The 20480-nt window shown below is 36.3% G+C and overlaps 1 protein-coding gene across 11 annotated transcripts in view; it reads right to left on the bottom strand.

Annotated features, from left to right (window-relative positions):
* Heph (hephaestin) overlaps nucleotides 1-20480 on the bottom strand; it is a 251830-nt gene that overhangs the window by 54177 nt on the left and 177173 nt on the right. For all 11 annotated transcript variants that reach the window (XM_063279761.1, XM_039099420.2, XM_039099423.2 and 8 more), the window contains 4 exons: nucleotides 19979-20110; nucleotides 10027-10235; nucleotides 8942-9092; nucleotides 6440-6652 (listed from right to left, as the gene is read on the bottom strand). In XM_063279761.1, coding sequence (XP_063135831.1) covers nucleotides 6440-6652; nucleotides 8942-9092; nucleotides 10027-10235; nucleotides 19979-20110 — 705 coding nt within the window. The remainder of the gene's footprint in view (nucleotides 1-6439; nucleotides 6653-8941; nucleotides 9093-10026; nucleotides 10236-19978; nucleotides 20111-20480) is intronic.

The following is a 20480-nucleotide window of genomic DNA, read 5'->3' as shown; positions in this document are numbered from 1 at the left end:
CCTTCTCATTTCTTATCTAATCTGATCTGATTCTACTTCAAATTCCATCGCAAGAAGTAGCTTTTCTCTTAAGCACACCAATGCCCAGCCTGCCTTTCTACACTTCTTCTGTTCCCACAATGTAGAATCGCTTGATTCCTCTATTGCATATCCATACACAACAGTTAGCAAATTTACTTTTAAAAATTAGATCTAAGACAACATCAACACAAGCTTGTAAAGTTTCATTGAGCACAGCATGAATATGCAATTCAGTTGGAGCCTCTTTGTCCCAGCCTCTATCTTCATCAGACAATTTAGCAGCCTGACCACCTGCTGCTAGAGCAGCAAGAGAGCGAGCCTCTACCAGTTCTTCCCCTGAGGCTCCCTGGCCAGTCCATCCATAGCTAAAACGTCTTCCCTCACCTTGAAAGCATTCTGACTTTGCACTGCCTTTGCAGACAAAGGATGGCTGTGTTGTTTGCTGCTGATACAAATTTGAGACAGTTTGAAAAGAAAGTTTAGTTATCTGAGTCACTAAAATAAGACAACACCTAAGCTGAGGCTGGGTTGCCCTCCAGTCCTCAAATGAATAATAAACACATCAATAGAGTCTCCCAACAGGCTGTCAGACTGACACAGGGGCCCAAATTAAACAAATAAACAAATACATAAACAAACAAACAAATGAAATCCCTGACCTTAAGATACACTCAGGGTTTTGTCCCTCTATCAGACAAAACCCCACAGAGACATTTATGGGCATTGCTACAAGTAATAAAGAGATTGCTGGCACTTTATTTCTTTCATTGACTTGTGAAAATACAAATTCTGACTAGACCTCTTTAAGTGTTTCAAACCTTAAAAGAGGGCTTTGCCTTCTCTTAGAGCCCACGGGCTTCCTACTGAGAGAAATAAACTCACCAACAGGTTACAAGGAGTAAACAAGCTCAAAACTACCACGCTATTGGTATTGATTTAAAGATTGCTTTTTACCACCCCTTCACAACTTAATAATGAAAAAGATTTGTTTTCCAATGACTACTCTCAACAATCAAGCGCTCACATCTCATAGTATTAAAAGGGACAAATAGTACATGGAAACTAAAAGGGATGAAAACGGAATGAAAAGGAAAGACATTATGGCAGTTTTGAGGGTCTGAGTAAATGACTTCAGGTCTGTGAAAGATGAGACACATATGTTTATATAATTTTAAAACTTCAAAGTTTAATTCATTGATATTAAATCTCTACTTCAAGCAATGGGAATTCTCACTGGTTATTATTCTAGTCTTGGTAATTGTATTTATTACTCAAGCTTTACAAAACCAAATGCAAAAGTTTGGAAGACATGGTTTGAAAAAGTTAATTTGGGAGTATTTAATTTTATTTTTTCATGATTGTGTTGATACCTTTTTGGGTTTCTTTTATGCTACAGCTCAAACACATGATTATGATGAACTGCAGAAACATACTGGCTGCTTTCGTTGTTAGGAGGTTCTCAAAAGAGATGAAAAGAGACAATGATACTTCTGATGACATAAAATTTTTATCTTTTTGTCGACTTCGAAAAGTTCATGTCTTTCATGGTTATAAAGAATGCCTTATAACCCAAAGGACAAGACATAATTGAACAAGCATACTTCTTATTTAAAAATCAAATACATAAACAAAAATGGCAGCAGTGGGGGGGGGGCGGACTGCTCAGAAGAAATTTGCCCACGCAACTTAAACTATCAATTTAAAATTTTGTTTCTCTCATTCTTTTCCCTGACACTTATAAAAATAATATAAAAAGCAAGGAGTTTTATCCAAACCCATGGTTCTATATAAGTTCTATCAAGGGACCTAACCCATGTCTGGATCCTGTTCCTTTCCTAACTTGGGGCTGAATCTTCATGTTTTCATTCTCCATCACAGGTCTCCTCTGGATCATACCATGAACTGAAATCGGAACACAACCTTGTAACAAAGGATGGACACTTTCCTGGCTTTCACCCACAAATAAACTGCATGCCACCTCTAAATTCCACCCTTTGCCCAAGTTTCTCTCATTACAATGCTATTTTAATATCTCTTGGTTTTAACTCTAAAGCAAGCCCATGCATGCCTGGATACCAGGTAGTCTGGCTTGCCTTTGGCATGGAGGATCTGATTCAGAGCAACTTAATTATGCCCCTGAACCTATGTGTACAAAGATTCATTGGAATGATTATTGCAGCTCTCCTTGGTGCCATAGTTAAAGCTACAACTGTGAAAGTATCCTCAACTCGGCCCATTCAAACTAAAGCAACCATAAATTCTTATCCTCAAAATAAATACCTTGAAATGATTTTTGATACTAACTGCCTCAATCCCTCTAATTTTTTTTCAGGATTAAATCACAAGCTGTAGTCCTTTATAGGAAGAACCTCTTTGTCACTGCCCTATTCTGTCTTTGTCAACTTTTCAAAAGGAATACAAAGAATGGACTGATGTGGGTTTAGGTGGCCCCTACAGAACACCTTACCTTGACCAGCTCTTTACCAGTGACCACCTCCATTGATGTGGTACTTCCTTTAGTATAACAAAAGTACAGGAACTGCACTGATGTAATATGACAAAAATATCTCTTAGATCCCAAGAGATTGAGAACTTTGCTGAACAGCACAGCCAGAGTTAATAATAAACCTTGAGATCACTTAAGACTTAAGACCTTTGTCCTACTGTGTACTTATCCTGTTTATTTAACCTGCATTTAAGAGGACAATGTAAGGGCTAACCTTACTTTACTTGGATTTGCCATGTCCCAAATCAACAGTCCCAACCCAAATCAATCCATAGCTACAATCTTAAATTATAAATTGTTCCATGATCATGATCTAGAGTAATACATATGTTCTAACAATCATTTGCTGAAAAGAGCAAAGAGAGAGGTTCACAACATTCATATAAAATGAATATCTACCATAAATGTAGAATACAACATTCAGATATTGCTTGAGAAATAATGGTGCTTATAGTACTGTTTGTAACTGGATAAGCTGGAGTCAGGACATAATTACTTGTAAAACTCTATTAAAGATTTCTGTAAAGAATTTTCACTCCTTCTCCATGTTATATTTTCTGCATTGTTCTTTTTTTTAAAGCCCTTTGTTAGGGACAGACACACACAGACAGATATAGAAACGGGCAGATTTAACATGACAATATTCAGACAGATATAGAAACGGGCAGATTTAACATGACAATATTCAAGCAGACACAGATTCACACACATATAACAGAAAGTCTGAGGACAGAAGACACAGGGAAGGCAAAATAGAGAATTTCAAATCTGGACTTGTTCTTAGTTAAATGACATCAAGAGGAAATGCTTTGATATTTTTTTCCTTAATGCAACAGCGACGAATTATTGGTGACTCAGAGTTTACTATTAATGTCTTCAAACCAAGCTCACAAAGGAAATGGGTAAGAGAAGGAAGGATGGAAATAACGAACAAAGAAAGAGCTCCAATAACAAAAAGGAAGAAAAGAAAGCCTAATCAGGGTCCAAATAGTAAAAAAATTATCTCTATGGTATTCAATAACTAAAATGAGTTTAATGGAACATAATATATTCAGACTTTAACCTTTATCTGACACCTTCCCTGGTATTAAAAATCTAGTATTAGTATTTCAGTTCAAATAGCAGAGGCATACTAGTCAGGATGATATTTTTAAATAAAAGATGGTATTTTTATTAAAATTAATATAAGCCTATTAAAATGCCAAATACATAAATAAAAATATTACAGCAAAGAAAAATGATGATGACAACAATCACCAATAGGCTCCCATATGAATTCTTTACATATTTTGTTTAATTTTTAATATCTAATTTTGTTGCTGTTTTTAACATAAGCATCAAAGAGAAAACAAGCTGTATCTCCAACATGGAGTTTTATGAGGAAGACTTGTTATGTTCCTCAGGGTGTTGTCAAACTTCCTAGCTCAAGTCATTCATTTTCCTAACTTAGCCTTCTAAGGTATTGAACTGAAGACAAGACCTGCACCACTGTGCCTCATATCGTGATGTGGATAATTCATCTATAAAACTATAAGCACGGCTCATCAATACTCGTCTCCACAGACTCCTAAGCCAGATTCTGATCCAGATTTGTCATTCTATTGCTTTGATTTTGGAGAACTATTTACAATGGTCTTTCTCCTTCTTAATGACAGAACAAGCATCCAGGAGACAGATGGAAAGTTCAGATTCAAAATACCATCCAGGAGTAAGAATTAACAGGATTTGATGGAGGACGAACCAGAAAAAAAGCCAAAAATTTACAGTCAGTATTTCTAATCTGAGCAAGTCATTTATCCCTTTCAGGTAGAGTTCTTTGCATCTATTAGTAAAATAACTGATCTTAAGTGATTTCAAAGGAGCCTTACCAGTTACAATATTCTATGACTTGATATTCTTTGACAATTTTTTTAAAATATGAATGCGTAAAAAAAGGTGGGGGGAGACTTCTGTCTGCACTAGTAACACAATTCAGGAATCTTAGTCAATAGTGACATTTTAAGCTTTTACTCTTGAAAACCTACCATTATATTTCTCTCTGTGCTTTCTACCAAAACACTTTTTTCATTTATATTTTGAGATGGGATCTCATCTTGTTGCTCAGGCTGGTCCCAAAATCATGAGGTTAAACAGTGAGGTTACCAGGACTCTAAAGACACTGTTGTGCCTAGCCAACTACTCATTTGATCCATAGCATGAAAATCAAAATAATTTAATTCATTTAAATATAGGAAAATATATAGATGTTTTTGGGGATCCCGACTGATTTTTCAGAAAGGAGATTAAATTTGTACTTTGGCTTTGAGATTAAAGCTCAAGAATATGATCTTTTGGGGTTGGGGATTTAGCTCAGTGGTAAAGCGCTTGCCTAGCAAGCACAAGGCTGGATTCGGTCCCCAGCTCTGAAAAAAAAAAAAAAAAGAATATGATCTTTTTAATTCAGAGCTTCCCCTATTCCCCCCAACCCCCATTCACTGAAAGTACATGCTCCTCTTGCTTCTTGAAACTGTACTAACTGATGTGTATAATTTGCTAATAACTCTCCCCCACCAAGAGAATGTTCTAGGTAAATAGAAAACAATAAGATATGTGAAGAGAATAGCTTAATATTGTGTTTGTAATATTCACATCCGTGAAGAAATTATTTAATCGTTGCAAAGAATTATTTTTTAAACAAATTATATTCTAAATATAATTAGAGTTTACACAACTAAAATAAAAGTTCAGTCGGGATTATGGTGATGATTCCTAAACATTCTTACAATCACTCTTGCCACCTACTGGTTGGAAAAAGAACACACCCTAGGGGCTGAAGAAAACATCTGTGTGTTATAAAATGCTTTGAGATTACTGGAATCTGAGAGTAAGAAAATAAAAAGCATTTGAGTCAAATTTCTTCATGAAGAAAGGAGGGTGAAATTACTGGTAAGAACATGGGAGAAAAGAAGAGAAGAGAAGAGAAGAGAAGAGAAGAGAAGAGAAGAGAAGAGAAGAGAAGAGAAGAGAAGAGAAGAGAAGAGAAGAGGTGCAGAGAAGAAAGGAAATGAGGAGGAAGGAAGTGTGGAAGGAACAATGGAGGGAAAGCTGGATCTGTACAGATAATGAGAGTGATCAAAGCAAAGTGATTAGCAAGTTGGTAAAGATCCTTCTGAGGTTTCATTTCTGACCTACGATGGTTAAACATACAGTCAAGTAAAATGGATTGCTCATGCCGTGCTTGTAGGTAGTATAAACAGGAACTGAAATCCAGATCTTCAGATTTCTAGTTGTTCCTTTCCATGCCCAAAGAATGACTTTGTTTCAGATTGTTTTACATTTCCTCTGTTCCTTATTACATCCCAAAGGAAGGCCACAAACGTTCCTCACATCTTAGTCATTACAAAGGCATGTAGTTAAACAAAACATAGCTTTCTCTAGTCTTTTGTTTTCTTTAGAAATACATTTGACTAAACGCACACACACACACACACACACACACACGCACATGCACACTGGGTGGGGTGCAGAAATCTTCATAAAATACCAGAGTTGAAAACACAGGTACATTCGATTGACTGTTCAAATATATGGGTTGTACTAGAATCTATCTCTATATGGCCAAAATGCTGTGTGGCTAAGTGTACCCTCTGTCATGTCAGCACTGAAGCTGAGCAGTGCTTGAACATCTCTCCTCTTCCTGCAAAGCAAAGCTTTATTAACCTTATACTCGGTCTGCAAATAATGAAAACATCAAATAATCAGAACATGCAGCACAATACATTGAAGAGATCGTGTTTTGAAACTCTCTCAAGCCCATGAACACATTCCTTTCTTTTCACCACCCCTTCCTCCTAGCATGGTAGCCCCTGTCATTTTTGCCTCCCTACATAACAAAAAGCCTGTAAGTATTGTGCCTGATGCTAATGTACTTACCAGGATTGTCAGGCTGCATGATGGCCGTCACAAAGGTGTGAGGAAAGAGCATGGCTGCACTTTTCCTCATGCCCTGAAGCTGTAGAGTGTTGCCCTCAAACATAACCCCATGTACATCATTCTCTGTGCCCAGGCCAAGCAGGTGCCAGGCCACAGTATCACCCTTGCATATGTCCAGCCTGGGCAGGTTAGAGAACAGAAATCCATTAATAGCTGGAAAATAAAAAAAAAAAACAAGACAAAGGAGGGATATGAGATAAGATTACTCAAATCATAGTCAGCAGCATATCAACCCTGTACTGTCCCATAACTTGAAATTCCGAAGCATCCTAAATTCTTCTGCTTCCTGTGATGGTAGTCAATTTCTACTCATAGAATTTCTTTAGGATGAGAGCCCAACTAGCTTTTTTGGTCTCATCTCTTTCCTCTCTTTTACCACACTCTGGAAACAATGAACTATTATCTACTACTTCAACTCCTACATGCATATAGCCAAATACATACACCTCAAACTCTCCTGTTCACCCTTGGTTTTCCAACTTGTCTTTCATGCTATACATTCTAATTTTCTTGCAATATCTGTGATTTTTCTTTCTCTTCACTGTTATAATTCTACACCCTTCCATAGAGTGTGTTACGCAAAGTTTCAAATTCAAGTTAACTCCTCTTCTTCATCTTCACTGGTAATACAAAAGATATTTGCTCACCTACAACTCTTAGGAAAATGCCTCTTTCTAGATACGCCTACCTAAAGTATTTATTTATACACACATACCCCCACCATTATTTTATGAGATTTATCATCTTTATATCTTTAAAGTGTTAGAGCTAGTTTATTTACAGCATATATGTTTTTACATGCTTCCCTGTCAACCCTAGAACAGATTTCAATTCTTGTCCCTATGTAATCTTCTAATCTACTTATCAGTCATGCCCTCCCTATCTCTCTGACTTTCTGTCTGTCTGTTCTTCCCTCTAAAGGAAGAGTTCTGATATACAATGTATTTCAGACTGTCCAAAACTTTCCTACACTAAAAATCTCAGTTTGCTGCCTCTTTATGACTGCGTATTAGGAGATCAACAAATTCAAAATGGAATGCCATGATTCCTGAGAGTGTCTTACTTCCCCCACAATAATGGACTACCTAGGGAAAGAAAACAAGGATGTAGAAGTCAATACATTTGATTTTACATCTTCTTACTATCTACTTGCTCCCACATATGGGGAAACCTTTCCATGCTCCCACCTACACTGAAATCAGAGTCCAAGACTCATTTAACCAACTGCCCTGGGTTCTGAGGAGAACATTGCTAATCCCCAGTCCTGCCTCCACTACCTATAATGTCTTGATTGTAAACCTATGCAGTCTTCAACTCCAGCTTAAGCATTCCTTTCTTCAATGGATCATCTACATTTACTGTTTCTTATTAATGTTCTTCTCTTTTGAACTTAAAAGGCTCGTCTATACATTTAGTACTCTGCCTGGACTGTTCTACAATTACTGTCACATCATTGAAAATTGCTGGGTGCTCAGTGATATATGGGACTAGTTTTTTCACTCCTTCTTTCATCCACCTAGCCATTAATTTGGTAATTCAGTAATTCAATTAACATTCACTATGTGTTAGAACCTAATAATTAAATAATGTAGAAGATATAGATAATCAACATACTCTAAAAGAAGTAAAGAACTGTGTACCAATTACAATGTTGACGAATATATGGAACTTTTAAAAAAAATACTAAAATACATAGAAAAGAGAGTCACTACCTTGTACTTAAGTGATAAGTGGAATATTGGTGAGATAGCTTATGAGTAGAATCTTAGAAAATGGGAAGAATTTCCAAATGCTGGAGGTAAATGTATGAGAATGCGTATTTCAAGCAAAAGGCATAACAATGTGAAAATAAGAAATAAGTAGAAGTTATGGTTGTGGGAAGAAAAATGGCCATGCTTTGCTGACTTATGCGATACAGGGAGAAAAATAAGACTGGATGGAGGTTGCAGTTGTAGGCCAGTGATAGAACACTTGCCCAGCAGGCTTCTATTACTGGAACAAAAAAGGAAAAGAATGAGAGACTATCATCCCAGCTTTATGTATCATAGCCTGTACAATATGACTTGTACACAATTTTCATCTTCTACCACTATCTCCCAGACTGTGTAAAACAGATCAGGGCACAGAACATCAGTGTAAGAACAGCTGCTGTTGCAGTGTGGTGGCATGGCTCAGTAGTTAGGACAGTGTCTTCCAGACTCTGTGTATAACGACACACACAGATTAGTGAAGGAAGGGGCAAAGGCGGAGGAAGAATAGTAATAAGAATTATTTTTAAAAACAGAACTGTTGTTTTACGTTGTAGCCTTCAATCTAGCTTGTTTCTTGGATAGAGATGGTCAATGAGATGAACATTTTTAGGAACTAGTTATAAGTATGGTTTGAATTACATTTTGTTCGAGGCCTTAAAGTCATAGTTAAAGGCAAAACTATTCCTCATACCATGCATTCGATTGGAGTCTTCGAAGCCCTCGACATCCTCTGAGAGCAGTCGGGAATCCAACATACCAGCTGCCTGATTGGCATTGTTGTACCAGCTCTCGTTCTCATCAAATATAGTGAAGAGGAGAAAAAATTCTTTATCCACTCCTTTCTGTTGTCCCATTGGAAAAAAATAGAAGGAGGAATGACAATGGTTTCAGCAGTTGAACATTGCGTAGCTGTAGACCCAAGGATTCCTGATTCTTTCTCATTTCCTTTTTCAGATTCCAAGCCAGGCCCAGATCTCATGCTCAGAGCTGCAGTTGTTGCTAGGCAGACTTTCATCAGGAAAACTTAAAATTGTAGAGGAGATAAGGTCAGAGTAAAGGAACAAGACTAGAGCAAGTGATGTAAGAAAGGAAGCAGGGAAGAAGCACCAGGTGTGTATTAAGGACACATATGTGACCAGAGATGGCCCAAAGTCACCTAGGGAGAGGATTGAGGGAAGAGTAACTAAGAAAGCAGGAAGGACTTATAAAGGAAAAATTGAAAATTAAAAAAATAAAAAGAAATGTATTACCTTTATTTATTATTTTTACAACTACTGTTTCCTGGGTGCTTACTATATGCCAGATGCTGTAGTAAGCACTTTATGTGTATTAATTTTATGACTATCCAAAGAAGTCAAAGACAACTTCTTCCTTTGTTAACCCTTATTTTACAGATGAGGAAGTTGAGTTAAGGAGAATTTAAGTAACTGGCCCAAAGTTACACAGTTAGAAATGATGGGCTAGATGAAAAAAGGCAAACATGTATTAAAGTAGGCTTATGGATTAGGAACAATTTTATGGGCCACTGAAGTGGGAGAGAGAATAATAATTGAAGGAGAGGAAAAAGGAAGAATCAAAACCTAAGATGACTGTGTGTTTGCATGTAAAATAAAATACATAAGAACATGAGGTCACCAACGATTAATGTTTGATATAATTCCTTTGTTTATGTTCCTTCTATTCCCTTACCTCCAGGATCCAGCCCCATTCTTGACACAACCCAGAGACTCAGCTTTATTTCTCTCCAGCCAGTCTACCCAGACTCCCCAGAAATACCTGCTTGCCATCTTCACCCAAGGCCCCAGCCTTGCACACCAGCAGAGGGCCCACCAGGCCAGAATTTGTATCTCTTGTGGGATCTGCAGCAGAGAAGTACATCCAGGTCAGACAGGCAGGATCCTCAGCGGTGGGCCCAGCATGGGGAGGAACTGTCCAGTAGTATGTTACTTTTTCAAACGACTTGGCAACTTTGGGATAAGAAGTACCTGCAAGAAAGCATGAAATCATTATTCACATTGGCCAGAGTAAAGATCAATAGCTCCAAAGAGCATAATAAAAATTATAAACTACAGAGACATTTTACGGCATCAGTGATGGCAACATTCATGCAACCTGATATTGAAAAAAAATCCCAGTTTAGGAACATGCAAGAATGGCTTCAATTATCAGGAGCCTAGAGATTGGCTAGCCATTGCATGAACTGAGTCAGTATGAACATGATAAACTTTCAATGTTCTTAAATCATATGACCTTACTTCTGAAAGAGATTTCAATATTTCTTTGGAATATTCCTTATTTGAAAATGTACATTAATTTACTCTCCTTAAAATACTTCACTGAATGGGAGAGTTACTACCTGTCATTATGGTCCATTTCATCTTTGAACAGTTCTGATCATGAACACTTTTTCCATTTAATATATATGTATGAATGTGAAGATGTACATATGTCCATGAATGTATATGTATGTTCATGAAGATTACATATGCTATAACTTCTTTATATCATTTATTTTTTTACAGTGCTGGGGAATAAATGCAGGGCCTTATTCATGCTAGAAGAGAGTTCTACCACTCAACTGGAGCCTGTCTTAAGGTTATAGCCTGTCAAATGGACACAGAACATGCTGAAGCAATGCAAAGAACTGTGTTTTGATTTTAATTTTCAGCATTTTAGTAATCAAAGAAGTATAAATGAAAGTAACTCAATAATTTTTGTTCTATCAAATTGGCAATGTTTTGTAAATTTTAATCAGTATGGTGAAAACAGTTCAAATGATACCTAACTCACTCACCTATAGTTTAGTTGTAAACAGAAATAATTCTTTTTGAAAATAATACTGGCAAAATGCATCAAAAGACCTAAAAAGCTTTATGCACAGAAATAAAGTAAGATGCATAGTAATTACTGCAAATAAAGTTAAAATAAAGCAGGCAAATAAATGCAAATCAGATCAACAGTGAGTTAGTTATATTGGTGTTGCTTATAAGAATCATTTTTGAAATAAATAAATAAATAAATAAATAAATAAATAAATATTGTCCTAGTGCAGGTGAGGTTATAAAGAAATAGACCCTTTTACATACTGTTGATGCAACTAAATATTAATCAGACTACAAATCTGTGTGGAAAACAATATGGAAGTAAGTGATATAAATTTCAATGTGCATATCCTCTGACAAACTAATTATATCCTGAAGAAATAATCCTAACAATCCCATAATAGCACTCAAATATACATTGGTAGTATAGCTTGTTGCAAAGGGAAATAGTCAATGTTTTATGAACTTATTTTTTCTTATTCATTTATCATTTCTAATTCCTTAAATTTTCATAAATAGAAAACTTTAAAGAATAACACAATAGATGTGACACAGAAGAGGAAGCTAGCTGGTAAGAGAAAGGGAGAAATGGTGGAAGAAGAGGTGTCATGAAAGGCAATCAAAACATTGAATATATATATGAAAATAATATTACAAAACTCAGTTTTTTTACAATAAAAATTTAAAAAATATTTTAAAGGCACAATTATGATCCTATCATTTAGACTCAATGTCTCTTTATAAAATTTGGGCAACTTTAATGTACTTAAATCTACTGAGGGTTATAGCTCAGTGGTAGAACATATTCTTGGCCATCTGTGAAGTCTTAGGATTTATCCTCAGCCACCATAAGGGAATAAAAGTTGCCATTCATGCATATTTATGTCTATTAGCATACACACAGGCTTTTTGCTTGTTTGGTTCCATTTGCTGAATCATTTACAAGTAAAATTTAAGCCACCATGACCTCATGCTTGAAAATAAATTAGTAAGAATTTCCTATGATAGGGATTAGCAGATGACTCAACAGTATATTGCTCTTGCAGAAAACCTGAGTTCAGTTCCCAGCACATCCTTCAGGTAATTCACAACTCACCCCAGCTCCAGGAGGATCAGATACCTCTAGTTTCCAAGGGCATCTGAATTCATATTCACATACATAAACACACACATGCATAATTAAAAATAAAAAACCTGAGCTTAGTACCTGTAGCCACCTCATGTGCTATGGACCTAAGTAGGCTAATAGTGCTCTCCTTTCCTGCATCTTTCCATTCAGTTCACCAAGTCCTAAAGCTGCTTGGCAGTGACAGCTACCTCCTCTCAGCCTGTATCCCTCTGTCACTCACCAGCTCGATCCCCAACAGAGATCCTCTAGTTATCATAAATAATCCAGAGTTCCAAAGCCCTGGCAACTGCCTGATTAGGGCAACCTAGTTACCCTATGGGGATTTTAAACCTAAGACCAATCCACATTGCCAGGGGAAACTTGCTCAAGACTCTATCCAAACCTAGATGGATATTCACAAATACCAGTTAAATAGATGAAATCAAGATTCCAACCCTACTAGGAATTAGCTCTGCCCACAAAACATTGTAAAAAGCCACTGCTGAAAGAAGAAAAAGGAGTTGAACAAAAACAAAAGAAAGAAAATTAACCAACAGATGTGCAAGTCCTAATGAAGAAATAACAACACACACATACACACACAGAAAAAACCAAACAATAAAAACAAAATGACATGCTATCTCTAAAACCCAACTTCCCACAGCAACATCCCTTGTTGAAAATAAACGAAGACACTTTCAGACAAAGAGTTCAAAAATTATCACAAGGACAAACAACTCAAACAATACAAAAACACAGAGGGACCTGAGATAAGGAAGTCAATCCAAGACATGAAAATATAGTTTAAACTTTTAAAGAAGACCCGAACTAAAAAGATGCTGGAAAGGAAACACTAAAAGAGCAAATTAGAAATATAACTGATGTTGGTGTCTGGTTAATAAAAGAAAGAGGAAGTGGAAATGGAAATGGAAAGCCTCACCAACAAAATGTGTCCTGTCAAAAACAGAGATTTAGTGACAGCTGACAAAGTAGAGGTATTGAATTATTTAGTAAAGGTCAACGAAAATTTTTAATACATATGAATGGAACATAGAAGAGTTTTGAGACATCAATGAAAAACCAAGATTCCAAATATGGACCCAAAAGAAGGAGAACATTATTACATTAAGAATGGATTTGGGGACTGGGGATTTAGCTCAGTGGTAGAGCGCTTGCCTAGGAAGCACAAGGCCCTGGGTTCGGTCCCCAGCTCTGAAAAAAAAAAAAGAACCAAAAAAAAAAAAAAAGAATGGATTTTGTAACATCACAGAAGAAAACTTCCCAACCCAAAGACAAAGAAGCCCATCTACATAAAAAATAAGGTCATAAACAGCAACTAGCAGACAAAACTATACATATTAAAGTTAAAACATTAAACACGGAGGATTAAAAAAAAGGTTACTGAAAAATGCAAGGCAGAAAAGTGAAGTCATATTTAAAGGCATAACTGTTAAAACAATAATTATTTAACAGAAACCTTTAAAGCCAGAAAGGCCTAGAAAGGTGTACTCCAAATCCTGAGAAAGCACAACTGTCAACACAGATTTTTATAACCAGAAAAACTAGTAAAGTTAAAGAAGAAACAAAATTTTCCATGGCAAAAACATACTAAAAGAATTTATGACTAGAAATCCAGCTCTACAGAGCTAGAATAATATTTTAATTTGAAGAAAAGAATAAATATAACCAAGACTCATAAGGAACAAATAAGCAATGTCAAGACAGGTAATCAAAACAGATCTAAGAAAATACCACTAAATCAACAAAATGACAAGAATTAACACACTCATGCTATAATACCTGAAAAATATTAATCTCACTTTACAATAAAAAGACACAAAAAGACTATTAGAACAGAAGATTCATCAACAAATGGGACGTCACAAAACTGTAAAGCTTCTTCAAGGCAAAGGACACCGTCATTAGGACGAAATAGCAACCAACAGATTGGGAAAGAGGTCTTTATCAACGCTATATCTGATAGAGGGCTAATGTCCAATATATAAAAAGAACTCATGAAGTTGGACTCCAGAGACTCAAATAACCCTATTAAAATGGGGTGCAAAGCTAAACAAATGATTCTCAACTGAGGAATATCAAATGGCTGAGAAGGACCTAAAGAAATGTTCAATATCTTCAGTGATCAGGGAAATGCAAATCACAAAAACCCTGAGATTCCACCTCATACCAGTGAGAATGGCTAAGATAAAACTTCAGGTGACAGCAGATGCTGGCAAGGATGTGGAGAAAGAGGGACACTCCTCCATTGTTGGTGGGATTGCAGACTGGTGTAACCTCTCTGGAAATCAGTCTGGAGGTTCCTCAGAAAAATTGGACACAGTGCTACCTGAGGACCCAGCTATATCTCTCTTGGGCATATACCCAAAAGATACTCCAAGGTACAACAAAGACACATGCTCCACTATGTGCATAGCAGTCTTATTTATAATAGCCAGAAGCTGGAAAGAACCCAGATGCCCTTCAACAGAGGAATGAATATAGAAAATGTGGTACATTTACACAATGGAGTACTACTCATCTACTAAAAACAATGACTTCATGAAATTCATAAGCAAATGGATGGAACTAGAAAATATCCTGAATGAGGTAACCCTAAGTGAGGCAACAAAAACACACATGGTCACTCACTCACTGATAAGTTGATATTAGCCCGAAATCTCGAATTACCAAAGATACAATCCACAGACTACATGAACTTCAAAAAGAATGACCAAAGTGCAGATGCTTCAGTCCATCTTAAAAGGGGGAACAAAAATATTCATAGGAGGAAATATGGAGACTAAGTTTGGAGCAGAGACTGAAGGAATGGCCATTCAGAGCCTGCCCCACCTGGGGATATGTGTGTGTGTGTGTGTGTGTGTGTGTGTGTGTGTGTGTGTGTGTGTGTGTGTGTGTATCCACCAAATTAGACAATATTGATGAAGCCAAGAAGTGCATGCTAATATAGCTGTTTCCTGAGAGGCACAGCCAGAGCCTGACAAATACATAGGTGAATGCTAGCACCAAAGCATTGAACTGAGAACAGGTTCTCCATTGGAGGAGTTAGAGAAAGGTTTGACGGAGCTGAAAGGGCTTGCAACCCCATAAGAACAACAATACCAACCAACCAGAGCTCCCAGGGACTAAACCACTACCCAAAGAGTACACATGGACAGACCCAAGGCTCCATCTGCATATGTAGCAAAGGATGGCCTTATTGGGCACCAATGGGAGTAGAAGCCCTTGGTCCTACCACAGCTGGACACCCCAGTGTAGGGAAATGTCAGGGTGAAAAGTGGGTGGTTAGGGAGGGGGAACACCCTCCACCCTCTTGGAAGAAGGGGAGGGGGATGGGATAGGGGACTTTTGGATGGGAAACTGGGAAAGGGAATAACATTTGAATTGTAAATAAAAATATCCTATAAAAATGCATTCCAAGCAAATGAACCTGAAAAATAAGCAGATGTAACTATTCAAATATTTGAGAAAACTAGATAGAGATGCAAAATGGATACTTCATGCTCCTTATAGAAAAATTCTACCAACAGGAGATTACAATCACAAAAATATATGCACCAAATACGTGGATGCCTGATTTCATAAGTGAATCACTATTAAAACTAAAACCACAGATTCTGCAACATAGTGACCACAGGTGACTTCAATATTTGACTCTCACCAATAGACAGAGCATCCAGAAATAAACTAAGCAGAGATAGGCTGGAACTAAATTGCATATAAAAGAAGAAAAATCAAACAGACATACCTAACAGAAATCTACAGAATATTCCATACAAACACCAAAATATGCACATTCTTCTCAGAAGCCTATGTGGTCTCCCTAATAGACCACATATTAGTACACAAAGCAATACTCAACAAATATTGGAAAACTGAAATCACATCCTATATTTTACCTGACCAAAACACGTAGAACTAGATATGAATAGGCAAATAAGTGACAGAAAGTATAAAAAATGCATAGAAACCAAAAAGCACACAACTGAATGATAATCATGTGAAGGATGAAGCCATGAACGTAATTTTCAAAATTCCTAGAAGGGTCAGAGAGATAACACAGAGGTTATTTATACTTCCTGTTCTTGAAAAGAACCTAGGTTGCTTGCTAGCAACTACATGACATCCCACAACAGCCCATAGCCTCAGTTCCCATAACTCCAGTTCTGGCTTTTATGTGTACCAGGCATACACATGGTGCATATACATACCTATAGGCAAAACACTCCTACACACAAAATCAAGAGTAAATTATTCTTTAAATATAAACTTAAAAGATCTCAGAATTGAATGAAAATGAAAGGACAACATTTCAAAATCTATGGTACAAAATGAAGGCAGTCTTAAAAAGAAAGTTCATCACTAAATGTCTACATAAAATATTAAATGTTCTCAAATAAATGCATCGATGATGCAACTAAAGGCCTTGAAAAAACAAGAGCAAATACCACTGCCTAAAAAAATTGTATGGTAAGAGGTAATCAAAACAAGGGCTGAATTAGTGAAATGGAAATGGAAAAATTCAATACAACCAATCAATGAAGTAAAGAGCTGAGTGTTTGAAAATGTTAATAAACTTTTGGCCAAGTTAATCGAAATAAACTGAGGGTCCAAATTAAGAAAAATACAAATGTAACAAGAGACATTATTTTAGACACCAAGGAAATTCAGTGAATCATGGAACACCCTTTAAAAATCTATAGTCCACAAAGCTGGAAAAGTTTAGCAAATGGATGAATTTATAGATACATTTGGCTTAACATAGTTAAATACTCCACCATAAATCTCCTATATTTAATAACACATTCAATAAAATAGCAGAATAGAAAATTAACAGACAAAAAATCAGTAGCAGTTCTCAAATGATGAAATCCAAGTGGTTGAGAAACACACTTTAAAAGGTTCAACGTGCTAAGAGCCATTAGGGAAATGCAAATTTAAAACTACTTAAGATTTCCTCTTACCCTAGTAAAAATGACCAAGATCATGAAAGCAAATGGTGGAACACGCTGCAGAGAAGGAGAAGCATTTATATATTGCTGGTGGGAGTGCAAACTGTTACAGTCACTATGGAAATCAGTGTGGAGGTTCTGCAAGAAGCTATAAAGAGATCTATCACATGATCTAGTTAGATCACTCTTGGCCATATCCTCAAAGGATTCTGTATTCTACCATAGAGATACTTGTATATCCATGTCCATTGCTGTTCTATTCACTCTAGTGGGAAAATGGAAACAACCAAGATGTCTATCAACTGATGGATGGATAGTGAAAAGTGTTATATTCACACGATGTAATATTATAGCTGTTTAGAAAAAAGAAATGAAATTTTCATGTAAATGTGTAGATGGTAAATAATCCTTCTAAGTGAGGAAACCCGGGTTCAGAAACACAAACATGTTTTCTATCATGTGCTGATATCAGCTTTGACTGCTTGAACATGTATATTTCATTTGGAATATCCATAGAAGTCAGGAGTTCAGCAAGGTGCCTTGGGGGTGAACATGTTTCAAGGGAGAAAAAATAGAATGCAGTCATATTAAGAGCTAAGGTGGAGTAATGGTACAGGGTTAAATGGGAAAGGGAAGGATATGACACCACAGAGGAGAGAATAGAAAGATATAATCAACACTAGAGGTGTTTTGAAAAAGTCATAGGGAAAACCTAGTACTATAAAAGTTTCATAAAATAAACTCATGCTCATCAACAAAGAATTTAAATGGAGTTACCCTACAGCATCACAGCATGCCCCTACTTGTTCCACAGGCCAACAAATGAGTGACGGGTATGGGTTATCTCTTTTGTTCTATGAAGAGATAAATGCATCTCTCAGCCCTCATCAAAGACACTTCTTTTTTTTTTTCAGTAGATAATGATTAACACAGAAACTCATAAATGGCCAAGGTAAAGAGAAAAAGAGACTAGATAATACTCAACCTTGAACAGAATATTTATATCCAAGGCTCAGAAATCATTGAAGGGAGCAGAAATATCCTAAAAGGCAGAGGCAGAGGATGGATAAAAGGAATCAGTGTTTTCTGATCACAGCAGGGTAGCTGCACATGCGAAATCTTGGCAGCTGAGACAGCACTTACAAGACCTGTGCAATCTCAAACCAGACAAAATTTTATCCTGAAGAGGGGAGTTGAATACAAAGTCCCACAACTACCTAAAGAGTAATTGGCTGCTTGCAGCGTGTTGAAAACCTTCCAGTAAAGTCCACATATCCAAGAATGTATGTGCAGAACAACTGAACTTGATTTGCTGTTGTTGTTGTTGCTGTTTTAACATACCAAATTGCATTGCTAGGGAAGTGAGATGGATCTGGTAGTAGGGGGTTAGAGAAATGCATATGATCAAGATACACTGTATGAAACTCTCAAAGAACTAGTGAAAATGAGAAAAAAACAAAGCTTAAAAATTATTTTCTGTGTTACTAGAACATCATTATCAAAACTAAGAAATTTCCTAACATCATGCAAGGAAGGACACACCCTTGCCCGAACCTCTAAAGCTATCCCCAAAGTTTCTGCTTGGTTTCATTTTTAAAATTATTTGTGAAAGAATTTTACTAGGTTGCATAGGCTACCCTAAAAATTAGTATAATTCCAGGGTGGCTTCACTCTTCCTGGTAATCTTCTTCTGTTTCCCAACTGCTGTGATCATAGACATGAGCCACCATACCCAATGTTATGCATTTTTGACAGAGTCTTGTTTTATAGCATCAAGATGGCTTCAAACTTGTAAAACTCCTAACTCGGCCTCTAAAATATAGGTATTATAATAATGTGTAATCATATCTCAATTTTGACTGTTTCTTCAAGCTATTTTTATATCAAGGAGCAGTAGAAGTTTACAGAAGTTTACAATTACATTTGATTATAATAATTGACTTCATAAAAAGCATGGTCTGAATGGCTTATAGAAATTATTTTTATATTTGTTTTTGAACTTTGACATTCAGTGCTTCTTTATCTGCTTATCTTAGAAGGAGCATATGATAATATCATCTGAGAAAATAAGAAGTCAGTTACACAGTATTCTCACTTCTAGGCTTCTGTCATGTAATGCAACCCCCATGACCAGATAAAGCTAGGATATGCACATTCATATGTCATTATTTAAAGGTTAGGGCTATTTAAAACTTCCCTTAAAAAGCCATATGTCTTAGCAATAGACACTAAATAAATAAGCTGTGGAAGGTCCATGTGAAGGAGTGTTACATAGGTCATTAAAATGTATTATGATCATAGACAAATAAAATGTAATTTTGACAATAGTAGAATAAATACTGGTTGAAATCATATCTCATTCTTTAAATATATTAATAATAATATATAATTATAGAATAATAATAATGTATAATTACAGAAAATATTTAAAAGTTATATGAAAACATACATGATGATTTACATATGAATGATTACTTTGTAATTGTATATATTCATATTTTTTCAAAAGTTCATGATGTGTGTCTTTTATATTAAGAATATTTTCACATATATTTTAATTTTGGTTCTGAGAATAGAACTCTGGATTTTTCTCATGCCACATATACCTGTGGCTTCTAAAAATACTGTTTACGAGACTATATTTTTAGCAATGATTTCAAAAATATGTTTAAAAATGTGTTTTCTATTATTTATGAGGTAGGTTCTTTTTTACTACTTCATTATTCATTCATTCAGATGACCACAATTTTGTTCTTCTTCCCCACTCTTCATTTATTTTCTTCTAGAGCCACTTATAGCCTACATTGTTGAAAACCCTCCCAGCTCACCATCATTGTACACGGTGCCCTCAGAGCTTTTCTCATAAAAGACGCCATGGGGTTGTATGCTGAATGGCTGGGAGGCACGGTTATAGAAGACCACCTGGATGGTGTCACCCACTTCAGCCCTTATCACTGGTCCTGGAAAATGGGAAAGGGAGACTATGAGAATGAAAACAGATGAAGAATAGAAACAAAAGGATAAGGAGAGGAAATATAACTGAATATACACAAGATAAGGAATACTTCTCTTTAAAATAATCTATTCTAAGAATCGTGCTATTTATAACAATAAAGGCACTATTAAATCCATTGTCCCTTTTTTTCTTTTTTCTTGGATATTTTATGTATTTACATTTCAAATGTTATCCCCTTTCCTCCCTTTCCCATACCCCGCCCCCCTCCCCCTGCTTCTATGAAGATGTTCCCAGCCTCACCCACCCATTCCCACCCACCCCCACCTCAACACCCTAGCATTACACTACACTGGGGAAACAAGTCTTCACAGAAC

This window comes from Rattus norvegicus, chromosome X (genome assembly GCF_036323735.1).
Source record: "Rattus norvegicus strain BN/NHsdMcwi chromosome X, GRCr8, whole genome shotgun sequence".
NCBI classification, from domain to species: Eukaryota; Metazoa; Chordata; class Mammalia; order Rodentia; family Muridae; genus Rattus; species Rattus norvegicus.
This window is presented reverse-complemented; position numbering and strand designations above follow the sequence as displayed.